Here is a 17139-nt window from a genome sequence, read left to right as displayed (position 1 = left end):
GAGCAGAATGTGGTGGATGAGCAGAAAGGAACTGGGGGATGGTGGCAGAGGGAGGGGAGAGAAATGTACGCCTGGATAGATCGGAAGGAGAGAGAAGGGGGTGGGTTCCATGAAATTGGATAATTCAACATTCATGTCGTTCTGTTGTAGGATACCAAGGAAGAATATGAGGAGCTGCTTTTCCAGTTTGCGGGTGGCAAGGACAGAAAGGTCGGTAGGGTGACACAAGGTCCTTGTGTCTTGTTTTACTCAAGACTCCAGCATCTGCACTTCCTTGTGTCTTGTCCTTCAGAGATGCTGCCTGACCTGCTGAGTTACTCCAGCACTTTGCATTTTACTGCAGGTTGGTCTGGGAATGGGAATGGAAATTGAAGTGGGTTGCAACCAGGAGCTCCAGCTGACCCTGGCAGATAGAGCACATATGTTTGACAAAGTGAAAGAAAATAACTGCAGATGCTGGTACAAATCGAAGATATTTATTCACAAAATGCTGGAGTAACTCAGCAGGTCAGGCAGCATCTCGGGAGAGAAGGAATGGGTGACGTTTCGGGTCGAGATCCTTCTTCAGACTGATGTCAGGGGGGCGGGACAAAGGAAGGATATAGGTGGAGACAGGAAGACAGTGGGAGATCTGGGAAGGGGGAGGGGAAGAGAGGGACAGAGGAACTATCTAAAATTGGAGAAGTCAATGTTCATACCACTGGGCTGCAAGCTGCCCAGGCGAAATATGAGATGCTGTTCCTCCAATTTCTGTTGGGCCTCACTATGGCACTGGAGGAGGCCCATGACAGAAAGGTCAGACTGGGAATGGGAGGGGGAGTTGAAGTGCTCAGCCACCGGGAGATCAGATTGGTTAACGCGGACCGAGCGCAGGTGTTGAGTGAAGCGATCGCCGAGCCTGCGTGGTCGGCTCGTCCATGCTTGGTCTCACCGATGTACAGGGGGCCACATTATGGGCACCGAATGCAAGAAAACACTATTGGAGGCAGTGGATGTAAAACCTCCGTCTCTTCTAGCAGGGCTGTTGAGGTCCCTGAATGTAGGTAAGTGAGGAGGTATCGGGACAGGTGTTACACCTCCTGTGGTGGCAGGGAAAAGTGACTGGAGAAGGGAAGGGATGAGCAAACGAGTGAAATGTGAAGAGAGTGGTCCCTGCGGGTCGCAGAAAGGGGCAGGGAGGAGAAGATCTGGCCACTGGTGCGACCACATTGAAACTGGTGAAAATGTCAGAGCATGATGTGTTGGGTGATGAGTAATCATAATCATACTTTATTAACCAAGTGTGTTTTGCAACATACGAGGAATTTGACTTGCCTTACAGTCAAACCAATTAAAAGCAACAAAACACACAAAGGTTATACAAGTTTTTAAAAATATAATGCAGTTGAGAGAAAGAAAATAAAAACGTAGTGGACACAAATTTTATATGTAAAATACAAGTATTAATACATTTTAATTTTAGTTGTTAACATTATGCCAAAATCATTTACAGTATAACAAAACATTAAGTTAATAGCCTAGATATTTTCCACTACAATTACAGTGATCTTAATGCAATTCACTTTTAATAATGTATAAATCCTTAACAAAAGGTGCATGGAAAGTCAAATGCATAAATAATACCTTACCCTGTATGAATTCCATGAAATTGCTGCATTTTAGCATTAATTACCAATTAGCCACACAACTCTGTCAGAATGGACATTCCCACTCACACCAAAGGTGCTTTAGAGTGTTGGAATACTAGTCTCTCTCTTCTCAAAACGTGGGCAGGCAACTTAAACTGTGGAGGAAGGAACTGCAGATGCTGGTTTAAACCAAAGATAGACACAAAAAGCTGGAGTAATTCTGCAGGACAGGCAGCATCTCTGGAGAGAAGGAATGGGTGACGTTTCGGGTCGAGAGAGGGTTATTTATGATCTTTTATTTTTCTTTGGCAGCTTTTTCAATCAAATCATCTTCTTTCCTGTACCCGATCTTATTCACATTCATCATAATTCTTTCTTTTTAGTTTAGTTTAGTTTGTAGATACAGCACGGAAACAGGACCATCGGCCCACCGAGTCCACACCGATTAGCGATCCCCGCACAGGAACACTATGCTACACACACTTGGGACAACTTACATTTAAACCAAGCCAATTAACCTACAAACCTGTACGTCTTTGGGGTGTGGGAGGAAACCGAAGATCTCTGAGAAAGTCCACGCGGTCACGGGGAGAACGTACAAACTCCATACAGACAGCACCCGTAGTCAGGATCGAACCTGGGTCTCTGGCACTGCAAATGCGGTAAGACAGCAACTCTACCGCTGCGCCACCGTGCTGCCCACTATTCTCTATTGTTCCCCTATTCCTTTCTCAATCAGTGAATCTCGTTGGTTATGAAAAGACCTCTCTGGTCCCATCAGGCGGTGAGGTTTGAGATAATCCATTGCCTGCATCAAGCTATCAACTATATTCTGCACTCTGTATCTGCCCCATGTCTCTATCCACTGTGCTTGAATTTGAACTCATTGTATCTATATGTGGTATATCATTTCTGTGTGGATAACAGACAAAACAAAGCTTTACACTGTACCTCGGTACATGACACCATAGTAAACCTAATCAGCTTTAATATCAGTAATGTATATGGGAAATGTTACATTGAAAGGCAAGGGAAAATATATAAAATGTGTCCTTACAGTTTGGAAAAACGATCTGGGAGAATGTATAAAAACAAGTTGCCGACAACCTGGGCTACATTTAATTGTCCAAAGTCTATTACTTTATGCTGTATGCATTGCAGGTAGATGATAAACGTTTGTGAGCATTTTTGAAAAACCTTCTTGTGGAGTGTCTAATAAGTCACTTGATCTTTTATAACATGATCTAATTGTTTTTGTCCCTGCTTCAGCCTAACTTTTATTGGAAAACCAGTCTGTGACATTAACGATTAAAACTCCAGGCTTTGCACATTCCTGCAAATGATCCGCGTACCCAAGGCAGACGACACTCACACCCACCATGAACATATGCACAGAGGCCTGTCATTTCTCAACTAGGGCGGGTGCTGAAATTCTGCACATTTGCATATACACCACTTCGTGCAGGGCTCGGTGGCTGTGGCAACATTAATATTAAAGAAATCTTGGGCTTCAACATTTCTACTGCAAAATGTAATATTGTTATAAATGAGACAAAATGGAGTTCAAGACAGTAAGGAAAATTCTGTACCTCATGAAGTGTAAGCTGCTTGCCGTCTTTCCTTTTGGAGTCAAATCGTCCATAAATCGCACTGTATTTTCGTATTTCTTCTTCTTTGTGGGGGTCGCCATCGTTCATGTCGAAGATGTGACTGATCATCTTTGCTAACTTCTTATTGGTTCTTAAAAACTCCTTCACTTCATTCTTGTCCGTCTTTGGAATGCCTTGAATCAACCGTTCGACAGTTTCGGCGATGGCAACAATGGCAGCAGCGTCGAGAGTCTCCCCATTCTCTCTTGGCGAGGATGGGGACGAGGGATCAGCCGGGGAAAGACTATGTTCACTCTCAGTTGTGGACTGTCCTTGCCAGAAGCGTGGCTCATGGGGCATCTGCAGTGGCGAGCTCCCTGCCAGCCCAGGCTTGGTTGACCCCACTCCCTGTCCACACAGGGCAGCCAAGCACTTTGAAAACTTCACAGGAGGATCACGAAGGTTATTGTTTCGTTCGTTGCTGCCGGCATTTGAACCAGAATAGGCAGCGGAGCCCTCTGATATCTTGAACAGTGGGATGCTACTGACTGGAAGAGAGTTCAGTGGTTGGTTAAAGACGGAGGGATTTGTCACCCAGTCTCGCAGAGCTTTTTGCAACCTCCGAACGTGCAGGGGTTTGCTGGCCATGCCAACCAAGGCCATGATCTCCAGGAATTCCTCCTCCCCTGCTTCACAGAGCTGCTGCACATCGTCTCCACCTTGCTGTATGAAAGCGTCGTAATAAGACAAAAGGTTGGCTCGCTGAAGAATACGATAGAGTTGCAATTCACCAAGCGTCCTTGGTAGTGAAGTTGCCATGGCCAACTGCAGCACCTGGTTTAACAAAAAGACGAAAATAAAAAACCAGCTGCAGAGTAAATGTCAGACTCTGGCTCTTTACACGAAGAGTTCTGACTACGCTCATACCACACTCCACCTCTGCAGTGTGTGGGTGGTATGAGACAGGCTCCACTTGTTTGGAGCATAGGCGTTCTCCGAAATTCAGAGCCTGATAACCTCACACTGTTTTATGCAATGCAAAGCAAGTTATGGGTTATCTCACAATACACTTACCACTAAGTGTTATTTGCATTTATATTTGGTACTTAAATATTGTTTTCATCTAAGACAGAACAAATTATTTACATGCTTCAGTTAATTTGCAAAGTGGTATCTTTCCAATGAAAATCTTAATTTAATACTTTGGCACTGCAAACCAGGGATCACTAAAAATGTATCTGTTGTTCAGTGCAAGACCTGCTCAGATAGGTGATGACTAGAGCCAGGATTTTGTCATAAATGCCATAAGTGCCTTTTTATGATGATTTCAGCAAGATAATGCCCTTTTCACGATCGAGTGCCTAAATCAGACTTTTTTGCCGTGTTAACGTAAACTTACAAGAAAATTTGAATGACTGGGGCGAAACCGGGGGCACCACCGTTGGTCGTTCATTAGTGGGTAGTGGACGAGGCCCCAGTCTTTTGCAGTCAGGCTGTGAGTGGGTGTTAAGTGGTGATTGCAGAGGGGTGGGTGGGGAAAGGTTCAGTCTTTTCAGGCTGGAGTCAGGCTGTGAGTAGGTGTGAAGTGTTGTTTGGGAGGGGGTACCAGAGTTAAGTTTCTGTTTATCGAACCTGCAGTAGAACTCGTTCAGGTCATTGGTCAGTTGACGATTGTCCAAGGAGGGGGGGGGGGTCCTCTTGTAGCTGGTGATTTCTTGCAAGCCCTTCCAAACTGAAGAAGGGTCATTAGTTGAAAACTTGCTCCTCAACTTCTCAGAGTACCTTTCCATGGCAGCTCTGATTCCTCTTCTCAGCTTGTACGTGGCCTGCCTGTAGAGGTCTGCATCCCCGCTCCTGTAGGATCTACCCTTGCAAGCATCAAAATGCCTAAAGTCAAGTCAACATAGAAACATAGAAAATAGGTGCAGGAGTAGGCCATTCGGCCCTTCGAGCCTGTACCGCCATTCAATATGATCATGGCTGATCATCCAACTCAGTATCCCGTAACTGCCTCCTCTCCATACCCCCTGATCCCTTTAGCCACAAGGGCCACATCTAACTCCCTCTTAAATATAGCCAATGAACTGGCCTCAACTACCTTCTGTGGCAGAGAATTCCACAGATTCACCACTCTCTGTGTGAAAAAAAACTTTCTTATCTCAGTCCTAAAAGACTTCCCCCTTATCCTTAAACTGTGACCCCTTGTTCTGGACTTCCCCAACATCGGGAACAATCTTCCTGCATCTAGCCTGTCCAACACCTTAAGAATTTTGTAAGTTTCTATAAGATCCCCCCTCAATCTTCTAAATTCCAGCGAGTACAAACCGAGTCTATCCAGTCTTTCTTCATATGAAAGTCCTGCCATCCCAGGATGCCTTGTAAAAAACTGAACGATTTGGTGAGTGTACGGGAGTGATATATTCTCTGCAGACAACTATGCGCTGTTTTGCAAAGCATGTGAGAAAGCAGCAAATCACGATAAGAAATATTTCGTCTCCCAGCATGTACAGACAGCTAAACACAAGTCAGCGGCAGAGAAACTGAAGGTGGGAAATACGCAAGCTTGTCTCCTCACTACATTTACTGCTGGCCCCAGTCGCAAATCTGAGTTTTCGAGTGATCTGTACAAGGCATGGAATTCCACTGTGGAAATTGGAAAACAAATCTCTCAGAGGTTTTTTAGAGAAGCACACAGAGGAACATATACTGAGCGAGTCATCATTACGGAAAAATTATGTTGACAGCAACTTCAACATTGTTGTGCAGAAAATTAGAGATGAAGTTGCATGCAACAAAAATATGGATCTCAATAGATGAGACAACCTATGCTGTGGGGAGATATGTTCCCAATGTGGTCATCGGTACACTGGAGGCAGGTCAACAATCAAAGGAGTACATCGACATGAATATAGAGTCTGCAGCTTGTTTCGGATAGGCACCAGTGACCTCAGCTGGGGTTGAAAGAAGTTTTTCAGAACTGAAGCATATTCTGTCTGGCAGACGGCATAGTTTAACACCAGATCATTTGAAAAAAATGCTGGTAATTATGCACAACCAGGCAACTTTGGTCATTTAATGTCGTATACCTTTATATTAATATTTTTAACCATATTTTGGTGGTGGAAATACATGCCTTTTATGCCTTTTTTTGTCAATAAATGCCTTTTTCGTGCCTTTTTTGTAATTTTATTATGCCTATTTGCCTGCCTATTTCAGAGACTTTTAGCGCCTAAACATCCTGGGTCTAGTGATGACAAAAGATATTAAAAAGTGCAGGTATCTCATCTTTGAGTTGATTGGCAAAAGAATAGAAGCAGCACAAGCAAAATCTTCCCTTTGTGCAACAATTGATTATGATTTGGAGTAATGCCTGATGGGATGGTAAATAGTCTTTAAACATTAACCAGATTAAAAAAGAGGCAGAAAATGTGGGATAAGTAAAACTGCTTTAACCAGTGATGGGCCAAATGGCCTTCCATTGTTCTGTTCCATTTTCTGATCAAATGATTGAAAAAATGTGGGCCAATAATTGTCTGATCTACCAATTCTAAACCCAAGTTACTGTAGAAAGTTATAGCCGAGCAAAAAAGATACCTGCGTCTGGCAAGGATGTCAGTGCCCATCACTAAATGAGCATCGTGAAATCTATGGGGCCTCTTGTAAAAATCAGACAATGTTTAGGAATTAACGCTTTAGTTGAATGCACCTGTTGCATTTTTGGTACTTTAAAAAATATTAGAGCATAATCTTTAGGTTGTGTAGGAAAATGACTGCAGATGCTGGTTCAAATAGAAGGTAGACACAAAATGCTGGAGTAACTCAGCGGGCCAGGCAGCGTCTCAGGAGAGAAGGAATGGGTGATGTTTCGGGTCAAGACCCTTCTTCAGACTGATCTTTGATATCTTTACCTATGTGACAACAAAAGAGTACCTACTATCTACAAGTCCCCCCATCTATGTTCACAGATCAGCCACACAAGTCCTTTCCTATTAGCGTTATTCATTGCATAACATCAGTCAATGCCAGGAAAGGGTAATAAATGTTAATTAACAATGACGGTAACTGTGGGAAAAGATACAATCGGAGTACTGCCAAATATACTACGTTGAAGCACACCCAAATATACTATTTTGTGTCACATTAGAGTTTTTGTTTGAGTCAAGAACCAATGGAGCTCACAACTTTAGTTTGCAGCCATTTCTTCTCCCTATTTCTTCCTCTTAGCTTGCCTTAGGTCTTGGCATCAGTAGGCTATAGTTCAACAGGTTATACCCAGCTTCCTTCATCATTATTTTAAAGCCCTTCCCATTCTCGACTCTGATCGTAACAAACATCAGGTTCAGTAGACATGTTGCGCTCAGTAATCGTCCATGCTGGGAATGGAGGGAAATACAGTATGTGCAGGCAGAAGGGTTAGTTTTAGTAGGCATCATGTTCAGCACAGACATCGTGAGCCAAAGGGGTATGTCCTGAGCTGTATGTTTTAAAGCCACATCAGGGGTATTTTTGTGAGCTGCAAAAAGATTTAAAGGTCTTTCATGTGAATAAAGTGCAAAAACAATGCTGTAGAAGTAATAGACTAGAGAGTGTCAAAAGCACAACAGTGGTGTAGCTGGTAGAGCTGCCGCCTCACAGCACCAGAGACCCGGGTTCGATTAGAGAGAGCTAGATAGAGCTCTTAAGGATAGCGGAGTCAGGGGGTATGGGGAGAAGGCAGGAACGGGGTACTGATTGAGAATGATCAGCCATGATCACATTGAATGGCGGTGCTGGCTCAAAGGGCCGAATGGCCTTCTCCTGCACCTAATGTCTATTGCCAGAGACCCGGGTTCGATCATGACCTCGGTGCTGTCTGTGTGGGATTGTAAAGTTTACGCGTTCTCATTGTGACTGCGTGGGTTCCTCCGGGTGCTCCGGTTTCCTCCCACACCCGAACACATGCATATTTATAGGTTAATTGGCCTCTGTAAACTGCCCCCAATGTGTAGAGAGTGGAGGAAAAAGTGAGATAACACAGAACTAGTGTGAACGGGTGACCGATGGTCTCAGTGGGCTGAAGGGCCCGTTCCTATGCTATATCTCTAAACTAAACTAAACATTCTGTGAATATATAAACATATGTTGATTGCAATTGGGGCTAAAGCCATAAGTAAATTCCATCAATTACTTAAGGAGACTCAGCCCTTGAATGACGAACGTACAAAGTAGCACAGGGCTTGAGTATTCCTGTAACATACAGTTCATAATTGGAAATTTGGACTGCTTTAAAAGCCTGTGCGAGATCATGAGTTGGAATTCCACAATAGTTAGATCAGAAAACATCCGCATATTTTGGAATAGGGTTGCCCAGTTTGTTAACATGGCAATGCTGTTGGGGAGGGGGGTTTGGCAAAAAACCCCAATTAAGAACAATTTAACCACCCAAATATCAAACCATTAAAGTGAATTTACAAAAACATAACCAAGTCATATGAATCCCATGGAGAGATTGTTATCCTGAATGTACTGTTGGATACTGAAGGTACTGCTGTATATTTAAACATGAATAACAGTGACTATGGGACGCAAGGAACTGCAGATGGTGGTTTACAAAAAAAACCAGTGCTGGAGTAGGTCAGTGGGTCAGGCAACATCTCTGGAGGATATAGATTGTTGACATTTCAGGTTGGGACCCTTCTCCAGACGGATTTTAGTTGGGAGAGAGGGAGAAAGCCTGGCAAATGGATACAGATGGTGGGTGTTGGGGGGGAGTTGATTGGCAAGAAGGTGAACAAAGGCCAGAGATCAAAAGGAGAGAAAAGTAACAGGCACCAATGAATTCTGTATGGCTAAGTAATAACATCTGGCATAAGAGTTTTTAAAATAGACTCTACGTAAATGCAAAAACAGATTTTAAAATCATAGTTTTATGTTATTTTTAGATTACACGTGATTTGTGGTTGTCAATTAATTGCCAATATTTATAAGCTCAGAGAAATCGTGGAAATATTTTCCCCCAAAGGTAAAATCCAATTTTCTAAATTTGTTTTCAAACATCATTCAGTTGCCTGCTATTTTTGAGATTTACAAGGCTGTTGATTAATGTGACTAATTCCCAATTATTACTGCTTTAGTTTTACTGGTGATGAATGTTTATAACGCATTAATTTCAGGAAATTATGGAAGTGTTTTTTAAACGTTAATATATATATATATATATATATTTTAATGTTTAAAAAACACTTCCATAATTTCATAAATGTGTTTAATGTGTTTTATGTGTAATTAATGTGTTTTTTAAACAATAATATATATATATATTTTTTGAATGTTTAAAAAACACTTCCATAATTTCCTGAAATTAATGCGTTATAAACATTCATTTTACATTTGAAAACAAGCATGAAAGCTAATGAGTTCTGAATATATATATATTTCAGGAAATTTTGGAAGTGTTTTTTAAACATTAATAAATACATATATATATATATATATATATATATGTGTTTTTTAAACATTAAAAAATAAATAAATATATATATATATATTTTTTTTTTAATGTTTAAAAAACACTTCCATAATTTCCTGAAATATATATATATATATTCAGAACTCATTAGCTTTCATGCTTGTTTTCAAATGTAAAATGATTCTGGTTCAAATAGCAACATATCATTTGGTGCACATCCTTGGTGCCATTGTGTCATGGCTACATAACCTTTAGTGTTTGGACATGCGAGGAAGGATCATGAACAGTCTGTAGAGATTATCAGTCGTACCACAAATAAGGTCGTCCATTTGAAACGGGACTGCCGGCCTCGGGAGGATCTTATGCCTGATTAAGGACTAAGGGAAAAGTGCCAGGCCAGATTGAATGGGCACGTGGATTAAGGAGGTTGGATGCGACAAAGTTAGATATGGAAAATGAGGAGGAACTAGGGAAGAGGAAATTAAGAATAAGGGGTGGGCCATTTCGGACTGAGATGAGGAAACACTCTTTCACCTAGGGAGTTGTGAATCAGTGGAATTCTCTACCACAGAAGGCAGCGGAGGCCAATTCACTGGATGCATTCAAGAGAGAGTTAGATATAGCTCTTAGGGCTAATGGAATCAAGGGATATGGGGAGAAAGCAGGAACGGGGTACTGATTTTGGATGATCAGCCATGATCATATTGAATGGCGGTGCTGGCTCAAAGGGCCGAATGGCCTACTCCTGCATCTATTTTCTATGTTACTAGGAATGGAATAAATAGGGTTGCCAAGCAAATAAAACATGTATTCGAGGTTCACATGATCACAAATCCACGAGGACAGAAGGTGAACAAAGGCATCATAAAATAAAGTAAAATAAACAAGCAAAAAATGAGAAGTTTGCTCTTTAAAACATTTTGACATTTGATTGGTTAGAAAGACATTAACTTGTAAGGACTGTCAAATTAGGCTTTCATGATAAACAACTTTTTAAAATGTGCACATTAATTCTATGCTATAACAATTGAGCTAAAAGCCAGCTAGAGTCATACAGATGCAATAATTGTATCACTTTATTTTTGCAATGAAGGCTAATAAGATTATCATATTCAGCAATTTTGTTGAGATATTAATCACAATTTTTTAAAAACCCATTCAGCCTTAATTGTTTATAGTTAAATAAAAGGCAAGTTTTGAAAGTAATGCTCGACCACAAAAAGCTCTAAAGTCCAAAGAAGATGGAGATGGGGTGTGGGCGGGCGGGAGGGAGGGACGTTTAATTGTGGTGGGTTAGGGAAACTACAGACAGATGCTCCAGAGGTGAGAGGGTATACTTACAGTACAGATGCTCCAGAGCACCACTAATGGTGAGAGGGTATACTTACAGTCTGAAAAATTAAAACATTTCTGCAAATCCAAATATCTACATAGAATTTGAAAAGTTGGTGCAAAAAGCTGACAAAATATAGAGTAGTGCGTGCACATGACTTCATACAGTTACAATTTTTTTTTAAAACTGGATGTTTCTTTCCACTATGTTCCTTTTTCACCAATGCAAACCTGTGACATCGAGAAACACAGTGGAAACTGTGCCAACTCCTAGTTTAATTACTGCATCTATAAGCTCAGGAGGTGCACAAGATGATGGCTCAAAGTAGCTGGCAGAATATTTATGTCGCAATTAAAATTTGCATACTATTCAATATTAAACTGTAGCTCCAGAATATGTAAATACAGAAAAGTACGAGGAGTTAGCCTCTCTCAGCCTCCTCTGCCATTCAGTACAATTCTGACTACCCTCCTATTTTTATACGTGTCTACACTTTCACTCCATACACCTGGATAGCTTCTGTGTCCACAAATCTCTCTGTAAATATATATTGCGCAAATTGGCTTCCACAGCCTTCTGAAGTGCAGAATTCCACAAGTTCACAACCCTGTGAATGAAGACACTTCTTCTCATTTTAGTCTCAAATATATTAATATAGTTCCAAGATCCTAACTGTGACTGCGGATTCCACATACCCCAGCCAGGGACCTATCCATCCTGCATGCAACTTGTACAATCACATTAGATTGTACCTTTCAATTACATCTCACTTTTTCTGATCTTATCTTATATTATTCCCACCATCCCAGGAATCAGTTTGATTAACTTCACGGCATTCCCTCCATGGTACATATATCCTAAGTTAACACTGATGCTGTGCTCTACACTCCAACTGTGGTCTAACCAAGCCCCTGTATAATTGACAATGGGTCGCAGATCTTAAACATTGACTGTTTCTACAGATGCTGTCTACAGACCTGCTACTTTCTTACAGCATTTTCTGCTTTTGGTTCAGTATAAAAGTAATAAGATATCCCTACTCCCTCTATTAAAAACTTCTTGCAAGGAAGAACATTTAAAAGACATTTGGACAAGTACATGAATAGGAGAGGTTTAGAGAGATACGGACCAAACACAGGCAAGTGGGACTAGTGGCGATGGGGCATCTTGGTCAACATGGGAAAGTTGGGCTGAAGGGCCTGTTTCCATGCTGTACGACTCTGTGACAACATAACATTTACCCTCCCAAACTCTTCCTGCAACTCCATGCATGACTTCTTTGACTGCCGGGCAAGGATGTCCAGATCCCTTTGCACACCAACATTTGCGCACCACTCTGTCACCAATTAAATAATACCCTGCCTTTCTGTTTTTTTTCTTAAATGACAAGATGGGAATTTGAGAACTTAGGGACTGGATGCAGTGATGTAGATTTACACATTGCCTACACTTTGCACTCCAACATAAATGTTGGCATATTTTACAACATGGTTGATATCAGGTTGGTCTCGACCCGAATCGTCACAATAGACAATAGGTGCAGGAGGAGGCCATTCGGCCCTTCGAGCCAGTCACCCATGCTTTCTCTCCAGACTGAGCCGCAACTCCAGCGTTTTGTGTCTATCTTCGGTGCAAACCAGCATCTGCAGTTTTTCCCTGCACTCCAAAGACGTACAGGTATGTAGGTTAGTTGGGTTGGTAAATGTAAAAATTGTCCCTAGTGTGTGTAGGATATTAATGTGCGGGGACCCGGTGGGCCGAGAGGGTCTGTTTCCGCGCTGTATCTCTAAACTAAAACACCTCAAATAACCTTGGTTGGCATTGGGAACTGATGTGTGTTGATGCCACTGCTTTTAGAACCTCCATATCTCAACTTGCAGAGGGAACAATGGGCAGTTGTGACAACCTGTTGCTCTTTCTCTGGGCCATTTAGATTAAACCCTGGGCAAATAACCTTGGCCATTTAGTTTATTTTTTCCCACCCACCGTTTGATATCATTTCCCCCTCCGAAACACAACCCAGTCGAGTCCACACCTGGTCTCACCTAATATCCACAGGCGCCGATACAAGGTGGAATATGCCAGTCCCACCCTCCCTCCCTCCCTCCCTCCCTCCCAAAGTTGTGCAGGGCTGACTACACCTCCACAACCACCTCCAGTACCCACCCCAGACCAATGGCAGCACTAACGTGTCACTTGCCACCAATTTTGGATGCTCGCCGTAGAAACCACGGCGCAGAAGGTCAATAACGCCTCACTTTCGGTAGCGGCGTCAACTCAAGTGGAGCTGATCAAGGACGCTAAGAGCAATTCCCTTGACATTCTCCCCCTTTCGTGGTAAAAGGGTGCTAAGGGGAAAAGGGTGTTAAGGGAGACCGGGGTCCTGGGAAGTGAAAGTTGTCAACTGATGGAGGAAAAAAAAGGGTTAACCGATATTAAATTCCATATAGACACAAAATGCTGGAGTAACTCAGCGGGACGGGCGGCATCTCTGGAGAGAATAGACAATAGGTGCAGGAGGAGGCCATTTGGCCCTTCGAGCTAGCACCGCCATTCAATGTGATCATGGCTGATCATTCTCAATCAGTACCCCGTTCCTGCCTTCTCCCCATACCCTCTGACTCCGCTATCCTTAAGAGCTCTATCCAGCTCTCTCTTGAATGCATTCAGAGAATTGGCCTCCACTGCCTTCTGAGGCAGAGAATTCCACAGATTCACAACTCTCTGACTGAAAAAGTTCTTCCTCATCTCCGTTCTAAATGGCCTACCCCTTATTCTTAAACTGTGGCCCCTTGTTCTGGACTCCCCCAACATTGGGAACATGTTTCCTGCCTCTAACGTGTCCAACCCCTTAATAATCTTATACCCTTCTTCAGGAAGTCAATTCCATGTTTACTGCTGCAGTTGAAGAGATCAGTGAATTGAGTTGCTTTTGCAAACCCCGACATCAGGCAGCTACCCACACGCGGCGGCAGTGGTCACTTGTGCAACTCTTCCCCCAGCTAGACAGACACAAAAAGCTGGAGTAACTCAGCGGGACAGGGAGCATCTCTGGAGAGAAGGAATGGGTGACCTTTCGGGTCCAGACCCTTCACCAGAGATGCTGCCTGTCCCGCTGAGTTACTCCAGCTTTTTGTGTCCATCTTCGGTTTGAAACCAGCATCTGCAGTTCCTTCCCACACATTTCGCCCCCAGGTAGACCGACAACCCTGTCTTACAGCAAAAACAAAACACACTGAAGAGGCCTTCGGTCAACATTCCGGGTATCTGTCCACAGATCTCTCCCCCACCCCCACCCCAACCCCCCTCCAGAACATTGCCATCAATTCCAAACAAATCACGATTCAATGAGAATAAATGCTCGGTGTATATTTCTGTACATTCCCTCCCTCCCACCAAGTCACCCAAGCGCGAACTGTCAAGTGAGATTACTGCAGGGTTTAACGAATACAAGTAACTTCGGACATTTATTAAAAAGAACCATGTTGAAAACACACGAAACGAAGACCTTCTCATCAGCCGCTTCTCGGAAGTAATGTGCCACCCACTTACTTCAAAGTGCAGATACAAGCACTTGGCCACAATGTGACAACATTTACAATTTGGCTCAATTTGGTAAATAAAAGGTTTCAATTAAATATAACCCGGCCGGTTCTCCCATTATTTCCCCTCCCTCCCACTCTCTCCCTCCCCTCTCTCCCTCCCATCTCTCCCTCCCTCCCCCCTCTCTCCCTCCCTCCCCCCTCTCTCTCCCTCTCACCCTCCCCTCTTCTCACTCCCTCCCTCCCCCTCTCTCCCTCCCTCCCTCTCACCCTCCCCTCTTCTCACTCCCTCCCTCCCCTCTTTCCCTCCCTCCCTCCTCTCTCTCCCTCCCTCCCTCTCACCCTCCCCTCTTCTCACTCCCTCCCTCCCTCCCCTCTCTCTCTCCCTCCTTCACCCTCTCTCTCCCTCCCTCCCCCCTCTCTCTCCCTCCCTCCCCCTCTCTCTCCCTCCCTCTCACCCTCCCCTCTTCTCACTCCCTCCCTCCCCTCTCTCCCTCCCCTCTCACCCTCCCCTCTTCTCTCTCCCTCCCTCCCCTCCCCTCCCCCTCCCTTTCCTCTCCCTCCCTCCCTCCCCTCTCTCTCTCCCTCCCCCCCTCTCACCCTCCCCTCTTCCCTCTCCCTCCCTCTCACCCTTCCCCCCCTCCCTCTCACCCTCCCCTCTTCTCCCTCTCTCCCTCCCCTCTCTCCTTCGCTCTGCTGCAGCTCGAACGCCCACTTAAGCCCATAGTATTCGAGCTCTTGGGGAATCACCCACACAACTACGAAATCCACCCTCTCCTTCCGGCATGAAAGGACCGGATTAAGAGGACAGAGAATGAGAGAGAGAGAGAGAGAGAGAGAGAGAGAGAGAGAGAGAGAGAGAGAGAGAGATTGTGAGAGAGAGGGGTGGGTTACAATCTTGACCACATTACACTCCCCTCCCCAGAACAACAGAATTCAAACAACACTCTCCCCGTCTCTACTCTGGCGTTGCACGATTAACACTGGCTTGTCAGAACTGACAGATAAGAGCCCCAAACATGTGCAAGCAACGCTTTGCTGCAGAAATGACCGCCGAGCCTACCTGATGCACTGCGAGTCAGTCAGTCTCTGCCTCTCCCTCTTTCCTACGCTCTCTCTCCCTCTCTCCCTGATGCCTGTGCAACTGGGTGCTGTGGAGCCAAGTGAGAACTTTGTCGCCTGGTGTCCCGCCTGGTCCTCTCTGTGCCTGGAACAGTGTGGGGGCAGAGGGAGGGAGGGAGAGACCCTCCTCTTGCACTCACTCTCTGTGATGTGGTACAGGCGGGCTCCCTCCTCTGGAGCTGCCAGCGGCTCCACTCACAGACCGTCTCTTGCAGCTACCTACGCGAATTGGATTTCTTGCTCGGCTTCTTTCTCCCTCCCTCCCACCCACACACACCCCCCCCCCCCCTTAACTTTCTCCTCCTCCTCTCTCTCTCCCTCCCACACACCCTTTAACTTTCCCCTCCTCCTCTCTCTCTCTCTCTCTCCCTCCCTCCCTCCCTCCCACACACACACCCCTTCACTTTCTCCTCCTCTCTCTCTCTCTCTCTCTCTCTCTCTCTCTCTCTCTCTCTCTCTCTCTCCCTCCCTCCCACACACCCCTCAACTTTCTCCTCCTCCCCTCAACTTTCCCCTCCTCCTCTCTCTCCCACACACACCCCAAATTTCTCCCCTCCTCCTCTCTCTCTCCCTCCCACACACCCCTCAATTTTCTCCTCCTCCCCTCTTTCTCCTTCCCTCTCTCCCACACACCCCTCAACTTTCCCCTCCTCTCTCTCTCTCTCACTCTCACTCACACCCCATGCACAGCCTCCTCCCCTCTCTCACACACTCACACACAACCCATGCACAGCCTCCTCCCCCAACAGCCTCTATCTATGGGATATTCCGATCTTGTTCTTGCTCATACTCACTCCCACACGGGCAGCATGACGCAGATCCTGGCGTGGGTGGGCGCAGCAAGTGGGAGGCTGGTGGAAGGAATACCAAACATAACTAGTGTAGCGACGAATTGCAAATCCAGTCAGCTTATTACCAGTTGAGCATTAGCTGCAGGGACTGCTGTCGCCTCTATTTATAAAGTCTCCCTTGCCTTGAAAGTGAAATACATTTTTGTGTTGTTTTTCTTTCTTTCAAAAAAAATAAAATAATGATCCCCTGTGCGTTTGCCTCTTTTGCAAACCAGCAACCCTGCCGCTGCTTGTGGTCACATCTCGCTTTGAGAGGGTGGTCTCTCTCTCTCTCTAACTCTCTCTCTCACTCTAAAGACTTGGAGTGGGCAGGGATGGTGCTAGATGAGCTGTTACAAAATGTACATTTCTGTAGCTCTGTGTGTGAACTTGTTAACCACTTCCATAGAACCCCCCCCCCCCCCCCCTTGCATTTTATGTCAAAGGCTACTTTGAAACAGATGTCGACGATGCTTTCTGTGCCACGTTTTATTTTGTTAGTAAACATTCAAATGAAGGGGTTTGAACTGCAGACCCAATGTGTTAGGGGCAAGAATTACCTTCTCGTTAATAATCCCACAATTCGAACTTTAAGACATGGTTTCATCAGTGGTTTATATATATATATACAATTGTCTCTTTTAAAC

General features: G+C 44.4%; 1 protein-coding gene across 3 annotated transcripts in view; it reads right to left on the bottom strand.

Moving 5' to 3' along the window:
* The window catches only part of LOC144596321 (NGFI-A-binding protein 1-like), a 51895-nt gene extending 35980 nt beyond the window's left edge, over positions 1 to 15915 (bottom strand). The window contains exons 1-2 of one of the 3 annotated variants that reach the window (XM_078404568.1): positions 15604 to 15915; positions 3218 to 4051 (exon numbers count right to left, since the gene is read on the bottom strand). In XM_078404568.1, the coding sequence (XP_078260694.1) occupies positions 3218 to 4036 (819 nt within the window). In that variant the 5' untranslated portion in view covers positions 4037 to 4051; positions 15604 to 15915. Of the gene's footprint in view, positions 1 to 3217; positions 4052 to 4849; positions 4911 to 15603 lie in introns of those variants that run through there. The other 2 variants (XM_078404569.1, XM_078404570.1) reach the window with 2 other exon arrangements.
* Between the last annotated feature and the right edge of the window lie 1224 nt (positions 15916 to 17139).

Source organism: Rhinoraja longicauda, chromosome 8 (assembly GCF_053455715.1).
Source record: "Rhinoraja longicauda isolate Sanriku21f chromosome 8, sRhiLon1.1, whole genome shotgun sequence".
Lineage (NCBI taxonomy): Eukaryota > Metazoa > Chordata > Chondrichthyes > Rajiformes > Arhynchobatidae > Rhinoraja > Rhinoraja longicauda.
This window is presented reverse-complemented; position numbering and strand designations above follow the sequence as displayed.